We start from the raw sequence: 15,340 nt of genomic DNA on the forward strand, positions 1-15,340 counted from the left end.
CTACTCTAACTAGAACTACCAAGTGGATCTGTAAGTTCTTCTTTGGTCTGACTTGCTCTCCAGCACTGTCAGAGCTTGAAACTTTAAAGTAATTCTTAATTCTTCAAAAGTTAGCTTGTCAGTGTTAGAATCATAGAATATTTGAACAGGTCTGCAAGGTACCTATTTCAACCCCCCCTACCATGCTGGAATACACAATTACAGCATTTCTGAAAAATTTGCATCCAGCTTCTGTAAAGATCATCAAAGAAGGAGGATCCACCACTCTCCAAGGCAGCCTATCCCACAGTTGAACAGTTCTTGCAGTTAAGAAGTTCTTCCTAACATTTAGATTGAATTTCTATTCTTGGGTAATTTCAATCTACTGGTTCATCTTCTGGTTTCTGGAGCTGCAGAAAACAAGCTCAGTCCACCTTTTACATGACATTCCTTCAGCTGTTTAAATATGGCTATCATATTACTTCCCAGTCTCCTAATTTCCAAGTTAAATGTACACCTCTCTAATCAATTCCTCAAAGCTTCCAGACTTTTCCTCATCTTAGTTACCCTTCTCCAGGCACATAACCTATAAACATGCCAGAGTCATACCTACATCACCAATCATAAGAATCATAGAGTTGGAAAGACTGCAAGCACTCCTGAGAGATAGCTATCCAACCTCTGCTTAAAGACCTCCAAAAGAAGCAAACCCACAACCCCCCTGAGGCAGTCTATCCCATTGTTGGATAGCTTTTACACAAAAAAGTTCTTTACATTTAGGTGAAAACTCTTTTCTTGACATTTAAAACCATTGGTTCTTGTTCTAGCCTGTAGAGAAGCAAAAATATGCTTACTCCATCTTTTACATGAGGTGGTACAGAGTACCTAGCTACTGTAAATGAATTCTCCAGGGCCAGATGAACTACATCCAAGGGTACTGAAAGAACTGACAGAAGCTATTACACAACCATGGTCAATAAGCTTTGAGAATTCCTGGAGAACCAGAGAGGCCCCAAGAGACTGGAGGAGAACAGAAGTTGTCCCTATCTTCAAAAAAGGGGGAAAAGAGGACCCCCCAAAATTACTGCCCAGTCACCATGACCTCAATATAAGGAAAGATTCTATAGCAGATCATTAAACAGACAGTCTGTTAGCACTTAGAAAGGAATGCCATGATTACTAAATTCAACATGGGTTTCTCAAAAACAAGACATGTCAGACTAATCTGATCTCTCTCTCTCTCTCTCTCTCTCTCTTGGATAGAAGCATAAGCTTGGTAGGAAATGCTGTGGATGTAGCATATTTCGATTTCAGTGAGGCTTTTGACAAGGTTCCCCATGATATCCTTGCAAAAAACCTTAGTAAAATGTGGACTAATGATGTTAAGTGGTTTTGTAATTCATTGACCAACCAACCCCAATGGGTACTCAACAATGGGTCTTCATCCTGGAAAGAAGTGACAAGTAGGGTGCCACAGGCTTCTGTCCTGGGCCCAGTGCTATTCAACATCTTTAGCAATTACTTGGATGATGGAATAGAGGGCATGCTTATCAAATTTGCAGATGACACTAAATTAGGAGAGGTTACTAATACCCCAAAGGACAGGATCAGAATTCAAAATGACTGTAACAGACAGGTAAAAATTAACCAAATGAATTTCAACAGGGAGAAATGTAGGGTACTACACTTGAGCAGAAAAAATGAAATGCACAGATACAGAATGAGTGACACCTGGCTTGACGGCAGTATATGAGAAAGGGATCTAGGAGTTTAAAGGCAGCTATCATCTCACCTCTCAGTCTTCAATATTTAGTGTTAAAACAATTACTTGACATTTTACTTGCTACTAAAACTGCTTCTCATTACTTTATAGATACTTTAAGTATCTCCCAAATGACTGGCTAGAACAAACACTTCAGATAAACATTACAGTACTTGATATGCCTAAAAGATAACAATGTTTTACCAGCCACTGCATACTATTTCACAAATAACATGCTTTAAGTAATGACGTTACTTTTAGCTTTGAACACTACTAGTGGAAACCAAAGCCATCAAAGACAGGATCACATACCTCTTTGGGAGTACCACCCCTAGCGGGGTAGTAGACAACCCTGTATTTTTTGGGTGGTATCACAGGAGGGTTCCAGGTGAGGCGAAGACTTCTGGAAGTCACCTCCTTTAAAACAAGATTGGTTGGGCTCAGATGGGCACCAGTAGTCACTGGAACGGCTTTTACTGGCTTGCCTGCAAATTTGGATGATGGTTACAATTTTATTTTATACTGGAGATCAATATAGCATAGAGACATGAGGCTTGCTAGATAAAGGCAGCAAGCCAATCAATAGCATTCAACCTATGTTACCGCTGAGAATTTTTCTGAGACGAAGATATGATGAGGTAGGGCATATCTAGGCCTACCATTAGTAACAACTACAGTAGAATAATTTAATTTATAAAATTTTATAGGAAGCTGGTAAATCAATATTTATGTAGGTTCCATTAATTCAGTGAAGCTACTTTATTTGCCACTAACAATAGGAAGAAGAGCTTAGAGCCCTGAAGAATTTGGAAGCTTAAGAGATGTACATAAATTTATCTATTGATATTGTTTATGAATAATATCTACTTACAGCTACAACTACAAGGGTTTTCTCCTAAAATATTTTTGAAAGAAAATCAACTTTCCAAATATAAATAAAGTTACTATTATTTTTAGAGTTGCAGGATTTTTCTGTACATATTAGGTTGTTTTGGTAAAACTGAGTTATATCTCTGACCATGCCATCAGAGGCATACATCCACCCCCAAGTCTTCATGCATCATTTGAAAGAAAAATAAATGAAACTGTACTTTGCATTTTGCTTGATAACAAAAGCATGATCTCCTCAAATTGTATTCCAAAATTAAAACACTGCATTTATTGCTGTTCTAACTATTGTCCTCATTGTGTCAGAGTTTGGGAACTTGAGGAAGAAGAGAAAGCAGAGGGGTTGTGGAAAGGAAGTTTGCAAGATGGAAAAGCCAGGAGTCAAGAAGTAAAAATGGTAACCACCTGCATTCTCATCCTTGTTCTTCTTCATCTGAGCACATAAAACCCGGGTAAGGCGTCCAACCAGAGAGCTGAGCAGAGGGAAGTCCAGTACATTGTATACGGTCAGCTCTAAAGGTTCTGAGGCCACCTGGCGCAACTCTGCCTCATCTGCATTTTTCACTCCTAGAAATTGTACATAAAGATTGGAGGCACACACAATAGCTGGAAACCTGTTGGTGTCTTGAATATGAAGCAAAAACTAGGGAGCATCCAATGGAATCCACAAGGGTTACAAGAGAGACATCTCGAGATGCTCAGAAGATGGCATGTTTATTGGTAGAAAAGCCTGATATGGTTTGGCCTGTGGGTGCTTTTGAGGTCTTCTTCAGCACTGCTTCACAGAAGCAAATTTCAGAAATGTCTGAGCCATTTCTGAGCCCCCCCCCCCCTCAGAAATGGCTCAGAAATTTCTGAAGTTTGCTATTTACGGCACTTGAAACCCAATTTCACTGGGACAAAAAAGCGGCTGGACACTGTTAGGTGAGTTATCAGGATGGCCACAACTTTATTACATAATACATGGGTCACAAATCAATCATAAACACAACAAAAATCAATCATAACACAGTCATAAATAAATCATAATGTCTTCATAAATCAATCATAATACAGTGGATCCTTGGTATCTCCTGGGGTTTGGCCCCAGGACCCCCTGCGGATAACAAAATCCATGGATACTCAAGTCTCATTAAATATAATGGCATTACAAAATGGTGTCCCTTATATAAAATGGGTTTTCTATTTGGAATTTATAATTTTTTTAGTATTTTCAATCCATGGATGCTTGAATCCATTGATAAAAAAAATCAGTGGATAAGGAGGACCAACTGTATCCTCATAAATCAATCACTGTCAATATGTGCACACTCAGATAGAGGCGACATAGGGCTCAATTGTTCCACACATGGCTAATTGTTCAATGGCTCTTCCACCCATCAAGATTATGTATAAGACTGCAGAACTATACTTGTGTATGCAATGTCATTGCACATGCAGATGAACATTGCACACAAATGCACATAGAGCATTAGCTTGTGTATCTTGGGTCAACTGGGCAACACTGCCCTTGAACACAAGGGATGCATAGCACCCCTAATTCTTAATCCCACATTTGGAGTTGTGTGGTACACAACCCTGTATGTAGAAATTCAACCAAAGAGAATGTTGGACTAGAATGCAGAACCTGGGAAATCCAGATGCTTCCAGGGGGCTTCAGAGGCCACAAAAGTGAGGCTCAGGATTTACAGAGCCCATAGGTCACACTTTCTCTCTCCCTGCTATAAAAGGATAACAAACCATTACCATTCTTTGGTTGCCAAGTTGATATGAGGTGGCTGTCTGAATAAGATAAAAATGAAAAGGTTCCTTTGAACTAATGCTGAAATTGCAAAGCATCTGGAAATAATTTCTCATATTTCTATTCCTGTATTCCTGGTATTTCTCATCTAGTTAGAAGTTTCATTCATATTTAAGAATCAGAAACCCAAGGAGGTAGAAATTGGAACTCACCAACAGCAAATATCTTTATTCCCATGTTCTTCAAGGTCTGTGCAGCTGGGCTGGCATCATCTTGAGATTTTCCATCAGTCAAGAGGATGATCAGTTTAGAAGCCTCTGATCTAGCACCAGCATCACTCTGCAGATTGTGTTCTAGGACATGAGTCAGTGCTAACCCTTAGAAAGGGAAAGAGTAAAAGGCAGAAGGTGCCACAGCACATGGTTAGATGATAAGTGGGGAAGAAAAGAGCAGGGAAGAGATAAAACCCACAGGGAAATGTCTGATCTCTTCCTTCAAATATTAAACCAGAAATGGAAAAATCAGGTACATGAATAACAACTCACCTCTTGACACTTTTCTCTACTGTGACGCTCCTGCAGTCATTGCAGAAGCACTTCTAAGCAGGCTTTCAGAATGAAAATTGTTATAGGGACTGCAAATCACTATTCCCTTTAAAGGCTTTGGAATGCCAATCAACATATATTGACAGTTACCCTATAAATAAAGGACCTGCCTAAGAAGTTATTTACTCTGCAGTTCACTCCCCTTTACTCTCCCTTCCATCTTACTTAACCTTTATAGTTCAAAATCACAGAATCTAAGAGGGAATTGGGGGAGGGGGAGTTATGTGGAAGGAATTAGAACCACCAGTTGGTTTTGGAATCCAGAGTTGACTTTCTGTGATGGAATGGTTCTTTCCACAAAGTAAAAACTGATTTTTGTTGTTGTTCTTGTTGTTCTGTTGAGCTAAAGTTTAAACTTTTCTCAGTTCCAAACTGGGAGGGGTGTGTGACATCCTTAGCTGAATTTTGTTACCCATTCATTAGCAACTAAAAGTGTAAGGGAACTGCTGAAAGCTTAAGAGAACATAAAAGTGACCTGAAGTATAGCCATAGTGTAAGTCTCCTGAGGAAAATATCTGCTGTGGCACCATCAATGTGCAATGCTCTTCCCAAAAGGCACTGACATTGACTTCCTTTTGGCCAAAAGTCCAAACTCAGCTTTTTATTCAAGCTTTCTGGGCCTAGGGATCATGCCCTGAGTAGGCTGTCAAGACCTGTTTTAGTGCACATAGTTTTAAATTATTTTTCATTGTCATCATTTTATTACATTCTTAGATGGTTTCAGCATTATTTTCCCCTACCCTAAGATTTCTTGAAATAGGATAGAATATGAATATTAAAAAGAGCTGGAGTGGTGTAATGGTTTCATCACCGAACTAGAACACTGAGAGACCAGGGTTTGAATCCCGGCTTGGTCATGGAAACTCACAATCTTGAGCAAGTCACATTCTTTCAGTCTCAGTGGATGACAATGGCAAACTCCCTCTGAAGAAACTTGCCAAGAAAACCCTATGATAAGTGTGCCTTAGGGTTGCCATAAGTCAGAAATGACTTGAAGGCACACAACAACAACAATAAATATTAAAATTAAAATTGCCCCTCCTCATTCATGAGGGTTAAAGGTGCAGAACCCCACAAAAGTGGGGAAACTGCAAAAAAGAAATTGCTGGGAGGATGGCCAGGGAAAGTGGTCAGGAGGAGAGCCCCTTCCCTCCCTTTCTGCTAGGTACCATCATCTCAGCCATCATGGTCCCCAGGGGCTCACTTGCCCTCCCTGCCTCTTTCTCAGCCCTCCCTCCTGTCCCTCAACTCTCTCAAGTGGTTAGAGTACACATTTATTATTATTATTATTATTATTATTATTATTATTATTCCACTTAATCACTTGGAATCCAAGTGGATGTGCTGAGCACAGAAGAGGGAAGAAACCTGCTTTATCTTTGGCCTGTTCCAGACTGCCAAAATAAAGCTGCTTCGGGTCTCTTTGGAGGTATGCTGTTGAAATGATGCATGCATCCTAAGAATCCGGAAGCTGCACCAAAGCTGCACTCCAGTGCTTAGGAATAGAGTGTGGCTTTGGCGCGACCTCCGGACTCTTAGGACCCATGCATCATTTAAATAGCATACCTCCAAAGAGACCCGAAGCAGCTTTATTTTGGCAGTCTGTAACAGGCCTCTGTTTCTTTCTTTTGCCTCTTCTTCCTGCCCCCCTCCAGAACTCATAAATAATCAAACCCATGAATGTGGAGGAGTGACTGTATATGTATACAATCTAAACTCACAAAATTAATGTGGTGAATGTGATACACCATGGTGCGAAGCGTCTATAATCCACAAAAGACACTCCCATATTAAACCTCTTACCCTTTAACAGGGGTAGGCAATCTTTTTGAGCCGGGGGCCAGGTTGCTGTCCCTCAGACAACTGGGGGGCTGAAGCCAAAAAATAAATAATTAAATAATTTTTAAAACGTTTAAATAAAAAAATAAAAAATAACTCCTACATACACTGCACACATCATATTTTGAAGTAAAAAAACAAAATCGGTTTCAGGTGTCTTGCACCAACTATACTTCTCAGAAGTGTGTACTTGGTCAAGGTACTTTGGTTTTTCTTCACTGCGTATGAATTTGACCATGCCTCAGATGCTGGCTGATATCAGTATCACCATCATCATCATCATCATCATTGTTAAAGCAGACATTTTAGCATTAAAAGCACCAAAAATACACAGAAATGCACTTTGGAAAGTCACACTGTCTCGCCTTCAGAAAGAGTGAGTGCATGCCTCAGAAACTGACTGATATCATCATCATCACCACTATCATTGTTAAAACAAAGCAGACCTGTACAAATGGAATGGAAATCCTCCTCCTCCTCCTCTTCCTCCTCCTGCTACTCTTCTTCTTCCTCCTCCTCCCTCCCTCCCTTCCCCCTCTTCCTCTTCCTCTTCCTCCTCCTCCTGCTATTCTTCTTCTTCTTCCTCCTCCTGCTACTTTTCCTCCCTCTTCGTCTTCCTCCTCCTCCTCTTCCTGCTACTCTTCTTCTTCTTCATCCTCCTCCTCCTCCTTCTCTTCCTCCTCCTGCTGCTCTTCCTCCCTCTTCCTCTTCCTCCTCCTGCTACTCTTTCTCCCTCTTCCTCCTCCTCCTGCTACTCTTTTTCTTCTTCTTCCTCCTCCTCTTCCTTCTCCTGCTACTCTTCCTCCCTCTTCCTCTTCCTCCTCCTCTTCTTCTTCTTCTTCCTCCCTCTTTAGGGTTGCCATAAGTGAGGACCTCCAAACCGGGACAAATGTAGGACAAATGCAGGACAATGTTTTCAAATGTAGGACACATTTTTAAAAAATGGAGGACACGCAAAAAAATTGAGGCTTTTTTTAGAAATGTTAATATAAATCCATGTTTCTTAGGCATGATCAAAATGGAGGACATTTTGACATTATTTGTAGACAGATCACGGAAATGTATTTCCCTTTCTGGCCACCCCCCTCTCCCCATTCCAAACAGCACATTTGGGCATTGAACATGGCTTTATTTTAACATTGCCTCTTGCATATTTCAGAGGCTTATTCCACAAACAAACCCTTTGGTCAAGAGACTTTGGTTTTCCTTCATTTTGACTTGTTTTGTCTGTATTCCTCCCCACTAAATAAAGGAGACATGAAATGGAGTTAATGGGTACAAGTTGTTCAACAAAAAAGTCTTGTGAGACTCTGTAGGCAAGAGGTGCACCATGTTAAGAACTGCATTAAGCACACTTAGGCTGCTGCCACACTGCTTTCACTCTCATCACTCCATCCTATGGAATCCTGGGATTTGTAGTTTGTTGTGGTGCCAAGGCTGGGCTTTGAAATCTCAGGCATAAGAGAGGCAAAAGGCTTGGGCTGCATCTACACTGGAGAAATAATCTGGTTTGAGACCACTTTAACTGTCTTGGCTGAATGCTATGGAATTCTGGGAATGGTGGTCTGTTCCAGCACCATAGCAGAATGGCAGTTAACCCCTGGAAAGCTCTCTGACCAAGGTGACCAATGCCCTCACCCCAAAATGTAGGGCACCCAAGCAAAAATATGTAGGACATGGCCAAAAATAAAAGCTAAAAACACCCATGTAATTATAAATCCATGCTTCTTAGCCATGATCCAAATGGAGAACATGTCCTGGAAAAGGAGGAGGATGCCTGGTCACCTTGTCTCTGGTCCAAAATACACTGCAGAAGTAAAACAATGCTGGACTGAAATGCCCAGAGTTCCTCACCAAAGCTGCATCCACACTGAGGAAATAATCCAGTTTGAGAGTGACTTAACTGTCCTGGGTTAGTGCTGGGGAATGCTGGGAATTGTAGTACATTGTGGCCCCAGAGCTATCTCTAACAGGGAGTCCCATAACCCTCCAAACGTAGTTGAACTGCAGTGCCCAGAATTCCTCCCCAGGTGCATCCACACTGAGGAAATGGTCCAGTTTGAGACTGCTCAGTGCTGGGGAATCCTGGGAATTGTAGTCTATTGTGGCCTCAGAGCCATCACTGACAGAGAAGTCTCAATGTCTCCCAAACACTAGCATTCCCAGGATTCCCTAGCACTGAGTTAAAGCAGTCTCAAAGTGGGTTATTATTCCTGCAGTGTGTGTGAGAGATATAAAAGCTAGGGACTGGATTCATTTGGAGGATCTCTGTGTCCAAAACACACTGCTTGGACTGCCAGGGCTCAGTGCTATGGAATCCTGGGAATTGTAGTTTATTGTGGCATTGAGCTTTGGCAGTTAAAGGGGTCTCAAAGTGCAGAAGGGGGGGGGGGAGAAAAGCCAGGGAGTGTGAATGAGCTCTGAGAGGAGGAGGAGAAGGAGGAGGGAGGGAGCCAAGGGAAGTGGCCAGGACCATCAGCCTCCTCTCTTCCACCGAAGACTGCTGGCAAGAGGCTCTGCCCCCGCCTCCTCTGTGGACCATTCAGCTTCCTTTTGTCAAAAGAGCTCTGGTGCCACAAGAAACTACAATTCCCAGAATCCCATAGCACTGAGCCATGGATGTTTAAGGGGGGAGTCAAACTATTTCTGCAGCCTTTGCTACCCCAAAGCGTTCTATTATTTACCAGCAACTTGCAAGGCAAAATCTCTTCCTTCCAAGCCCTTGAAAACCAACCCAAATGGAGGGCTGATTGCTTCTTTCCCATTGGTCAGCTTCAGGAGAAATTTGCATATTACACGGAAAGGTGTTTAGGGCCTCAAAAATGACCCTGTGATAAAGAATTACAAGAATACTGAGTGGTAGACATTTAAAAGATGAGGCATTTAGACTCCCAGGGAAACAGGAACGATTGATGGCCTTTTTTTCTTTGCTCACTGTAACCTGAAAGTAATGCCTCTTGCAGGGTATATATACCAAGTGGGCTGGCAATAGCTCTGAGTGGCAGATGTCTTGAAGCCCTGCTCTCTAGGCTAAGCCAGGCAGGGAGGCGGGGAGGGTGGCACACAGCCATGGGGAAGGGTGGAGCTGCCTCCAGGGCCTTGCTGGGGGGGGAGGTCCCGGGGGAGGGGCTAAACCGGGGTGGGACCGTGTGGCCCCGCCCCAAACCGGGAAAGTCCCGCCCCCAGGCGGGATATGGCAAGCCTATCCCTCTTCCTCTTCCTCCTCCTGCTACTCTTCCTCCCTCTTCCTCTCCCTCCTCCTCCTGCTACTCTTCCTCCCTCTTCCTCCTCCTTCCTTCTTTCCTCCCTCCCTCCCTCCCTCCCTCCCTCCTCCTCCTCCTCCGCTGGCCCCTGCACCCTCGCCAGGCCTGGGCCGGCCCATGTGGGAACTAGAGGAGGAGCTCCTCCTCTTGAGGCTGGCTGGCCAATTGGGGCAGACTGGAGCTCCAACCACCCACCCCCTGCCAGCAGCCATTGGCCAGCCAGCTCCAGGAGGAGAAACTCCTCCTATTTAGCCCTGCGCGTGGCCCTGCAGGTGCGCGCAGGGCAAGAGAAGGCTGCCGGCTGGCGCATCCCGGCGAAGGGAGCCTCCACTGCTGCCGCCACCGCCATCGCCACGCCTGCCTCTTTGCCTTCCTCCTCCACCTCCTCGGCCATGGAGGCCGTCTGCGGCCCACCCTCCTCAGCGCCCTCCCCGCTGCTGCTGCGGTACTGACTGGTGTTGGCAGCAATCAGCGGCAGGACCAGGCTGGGGCCGGTCCCAAGGCCTTGCCGGGCTGCATCCAGCCCGCGGGCCGTACTTTGCCGACCCCTAGCCTTTAAGGTGACTTCTTACTGTTTCTGAATCAAATGACAATATCAGTGATTTCCATATTAGCAGTCTGGTGAATCCACTCTGGGTCTTATTCCAGACTTGAGGAATTATCCAAATTTACTGAACCTTGGCCCCTAAGAATAGGTTCATCATCTTGGACAACTCCTACAAAATCCAGAATAAACCAGAAAGAAGATGAAATCATACCTCAGATACAGAAGCTACCACTGCCAATAGACAGTGGCTGTCATAGCAATGCATGTCAATAGAAAATTAGGAGTGACTTACATTTGCTGGATTAACAGGTTGGTAAACCTGTGATTTGAGGGAATACGTCTGGCTACTGGCTGACCCTCAAAACTTAGCATGAAGTCAGAGTTCAAGCAAGAAGCTCCCCTTACCTGTGAATGTGTTGCCTCCCTTGTAACGCAAGCTCCTAAGGGCCTCTAGCACCTCATCCCGGGTGGAGTATGTATTCAGGTCCCATTCTGTGAATGGGTCACTGCTGTACTGGGTCAAACCTGGAAGAAAGGAAGAAAAGTGATCAGAGAAGAAACCCATGAAGAGCCCAGAGCCTAGGGATGGAAAGAGTATTTGAAAACATTTGGAGAAAACATGTTGAAAAACTACACTCTGAGGAGAAGAATCCTGGAACAATGACAATCTTTCCAGCTGCAACCTCTTTTACACAAAATTCGCCTATGGGTGTATATATATATATATATATATATATATATATATCCTGCTCTTTTCCCAGGACTGGGACTCAGAGCAATTTCACAGCATTAAAAAACAGTACAATTAAAAACGTTTTTTTAAAAAACAACTGTTTTGCACAGAAAACAGCATTTTCTGTGCAGAAAATAACTTTTTCTGTGCAGAAATATCCTCTTCAGAAAATGCTGTTTCCTGTTCAGAAAATGATATAACTGGGGTCTTAATCTGAGCAGAATTTGCACATGTGCAGAAAACAGTTTTTGTAACTCAAATTAACATCATTAGGTTAAATAGCAGCTGATGCTTGAATCTTGTGGAACAGACTTAGGGTGCATCTGCACTGTAGAATTAATGCCATTGGTCACCACTTTAAGTGCTTAAAGTCATCCTATGGAATACTGGGAATTGTAGTCTTATGAGGTCCTTAGCCTTCTCTGTCAGAGACCTCTGGTGCCCCAACAAACTAAAATTCCCAGATTTCATCACACTGAGCCATAGCAGTTAAAGTGGTGTCAATGTGGATTATTTCTGCAGTGCGGATGCAGCCTATGTGCTTTATTACTCAGTTTTCTACAATAAATTGTATTTGTGTGTGTATTAAAAAAATTAGATTGTATGGGTTATACATGAATAGATACAAACCCTGAGGAAAAGTGATGGTAAATTTTGTATACCATCCTTGACTTATAAGACTTCCAGGGGGAAAAGACCCTCACCTACTCTTATCTTGTCCTGAGCAACATTGAATGGTGCAACCAGAGATGCCAGGAATTCTCTGATGAGTACAAAATTGTTGCGCCCAATACTCCAGGAGCCATCCACAAGCAGGATAATATCGGTCATTGCAGTGGCATCACAGTGGAAGTGAGAAACTGGAGAACATAAAGGGTCACAAAGAGAAAGGAGACACTTGTTTGATTTTTTTATTATTTAAGAACAAAAATGAGTCTGAAACATCATGTAGTTAAAAGGGGAGCAGTAGATCTTAATTACCAGCAGTGGGTGTATTCACACTATGTAGTCAAAGCACTTTGGTATCACTTTAACTATCACTTAACTCTTGCATACAAAATTAATAAATTTCAGAAGCTTTCTCCACACTAGTGACCATACTATGGACTAAATAAAATGGTCTCCCACAATTCCCTCAATGGGGAAACTAGACAACCCATGGCCCAAAACTAGGTTCTGATATGAGCAGACTGAACAACAGCTGGCCCATTCTGCACCTGAAACAGCTTTTACCCCTTTTACCATTATTTTTTTAGTCCCTGTTTGTGCCACATCTTCCTGGAAGCTCTGGAGCCCTCCTTTCTGAAGCCACACACATATCCAACTGAGCTTCTTGGCTTGCCTGCTGTTCTCAAGTCATAACAAGGTGCCAGCCACATGACTGTTGCTAGATACCTTGTTTTGACTTCAGAGCAAAGCAACCCATGGCAGTGGATGGACTGGGTGGCTCAGCAGGACACTTGTGCGATTAGTCACCCAGCTTCAGAATAGAAGGCTTTGCAATGGAGACGGGTCAGGGTATCTCTAGGGCTGGGACAATCCAGGCTATTAATAAATAATAATAAAATAAAACTTTTATTTGTATCCCGTTTTTCTGCTGCAGGGCAATCAAAGCGGCTTACATGTTAAAACAACACCAAAATACAGTACATGATACATGTGCAATACAATATCTAACCTCCCCTTAAAAAATAATTAAATGTAATTTACCCCACTCCAGTGCAAACAGGGCCACCATTTCATTCCAAGAGTTTTCAAACACTATCCTAATTTGTTTTTCATATTTTTTCACCCTTTTGAGAATTTTAAGGAACAGACTATGGTGATGATGATGATGATGATGATGATGATGATGATGATGATGATGATCACCCTCCACTGTTTGTGGATAGTGGTCATTTTGTTTTTGCAGAAAAATAAATGTTTACCAAAAAAGTTGCAAAATTTGGGGACAAATTATATATATATATATATATATATATATATATATATATATATGAAAAGTAACATTTTGCCCATTTTGACACTTTTATTACACATTTCACTATGATTTTTCACATTTTGAGTCCCACTTTAACCACCTTGGGTCCTGCTCTTAGGGGAAAGTGAGTGAGTGAGTGAGTGATTTGGGTACTTTTTTTGCACAAATTCTAGGAAGAGTTCCTTTTTGCCATTTTGAGTCTCAGTTCTTACAGAAAAGATGATTTCATCAACCTAATCCTCCAGTTTTTGGAGAAAATCACCAGAATCCTATATTATTGTCTTATATTGTGTACCTTTACATATACTTAGCTATGTAGCAGAGATGCTAAGAAACCCTGTTAGTGAACTGCAAGGCTGCATTACAGAACACCAGCAAGAATGCTGTACATTTTTGGTCTCATTGTGGAATGGCCATTTTGCTAACTGTAGTAATAACATCATAACAGCAGCCCCCTAATGGACATGGAAATTATGGATTGCCCAATTCTAATTACCACAAACATAAGTCCACTTATGACAGCATAATTCCCTAATAATATCCCAAGATCTTTTTTACAGAATTTACAGAAAAATTAGACATTTCAGGGCGATAATGTTTTTGCAGGGAAAGCAATATTTTTGTGCAAAATAAGTGAGTTTTTTATTTGGTGACGACATTCTTGCTCAGGGTGAAAATGGGATGTTTTGAAATGCTGCGGATGGGCAAATCTGCCAGTATTCTTAATATTCCTAATTAATCAGTGCCATATGCACTGAATGGAGGCCTTTCATGGAAATAACTGCCAGAATCCCTCAGCCAGTGCTCATGTTGGCAGAGAGATTGAGAACTATAATATTTTAAAAGTCTCTTCTCCAGCATGGAGGCGCTCAACATCAAAAGAAAATGTCAATTCAAAGAACAATGACAGATCTCACTCCATCATGCACACAAAACACAGGACATAAAGCACAGGTGTTCTCAGGTAATGTGGCAATCTCCTGAAGTGAAGAGGCAATCGGCATCTTAGTGAAAATGCCCTGGTGTGATTTGATGCATGCTGTCAGCTCAAATCCATCACTGCGCTAATCCAGTTCTTTGCTTCTTTATCACAGCAAGCCTTCCATGATGGCTTGGCATGGTTAACATTCATTGGCTTCGCCTTCAGGCTAAAATTGTCCAGGTGGCTTTTCTCTTTATCCAATCCCGTCTCTTTTCAAATTGTGCTTTCCAAATCATATATATCAATTCCTCTGTATCCTATCCCATAAGTTTGGGGGTTGATTATTCTCATCCCATCCCTAGTTGCTGAAGGTAATGTGCTTAAACAAACTATGGAGCTTGACAGACCGCCCCTATTTCTTAGATTGTACACCATAGGCAGGTTTACTCTTTTACATTTATTGTTTTTATGTACAGCGCTGTGCAAATCTACAGATATATATATATATATATATATATATATATATATATATATAAAGGGGTGGCAAGATGCCACCCCCTTCTTAGCCAGATCGGGGCACAGCAACCTCATGCCATAGCCTCGATCTGGCCTTTCAAGGTTGAAAAAGGGAGCTGAAAAGAGTGGCTCTTTTTTGTGCCCTTGAAAGGGAACCATAGCCATGGTGACACAGCTGTATGGTGCTCCTTCAGTGCTGCATCAGCTGGACACAGCACTGGAGGCACACCATGATGCCGTGTGCCATGTGGAGTGGCTCACAGTGTCAGGGCGCCCTGGGGGTAAGAGTCATGAAGATGCTATGCCCCAACTCTGCCTTTCAGGCCAGTCTATAGAGGGCCTACATGTACCTGAGGACTCAGATGCATTTGCTGCAAGAGCTGAGAGGAGAACTTCTAATTTTAAAACAATGAACTTGCCTTGATGGCAGGTATATGGGAGGAAATGCACAGCAGTGAATAAACAGTTTTCAGGGACGTAGCCAAGGGGGGTTCTTGGGGTCTGGACCCCCCCCTTCCATTAGAAAAATGAATGGTGTGTGCTGCTGCACCGCTGCACCCAAGC

The 15,340-nt window shown here is 42.5% G+C and overlaps 1 protein-coding gene across 1 annotated transcript in view; it reads right to left on the minus strand.

Moving 5' to 3' along the window:
• Positions 1-15,340, minus strand: part of COL20A1 (collagen type XX alpha 1 chain) — a gene marked incomplete at its 5' end in the record, with an annotated part of 150,872 nt that overhangs the window by 123,699 nt on the left and 11,833 nt on the right. Inside the window, 5 exons of the mRNA XM_089518465.1 lie at positions 2,054-2,226; positions 3,035-3,196; positions 4,583-4,747; positions 11,030-11,149; positions 12,062-12,217. Of these exons, the coding sequence (XP_089374591.1) occupies positions 2,054-2,226; positions 3,035-3,196; positions 4,583-4,747; positions 11,030-11,149; positions 12,062-12,217 (776 nt within the window). The remainder of the gene's footprint in view (positions 1-2,053; positions 2,227-3,034; positions 3,197-4,582; positions 4,748-11,029; positions 11,150-12,061; positions 12,218-15,340) is intronic.

Source organism: Sceloporus occidentalis, unplaced genomic scaffold, assembly GCF_023333645.1.
Source record: "Sceloporus occidentalis isolate IW3139 unplaced genomic scaffold, rSceOcc1.0.p SCAF_3, whole genome shotgun sequence".
In the NCBI taxonomy this organism is placed as follows: Eukaryota; Metazoa; Chordata; class Lepidosauria; order Squamata; family Phrynosomatidae; genus Sceloporus; species Sceloporus occidentalis.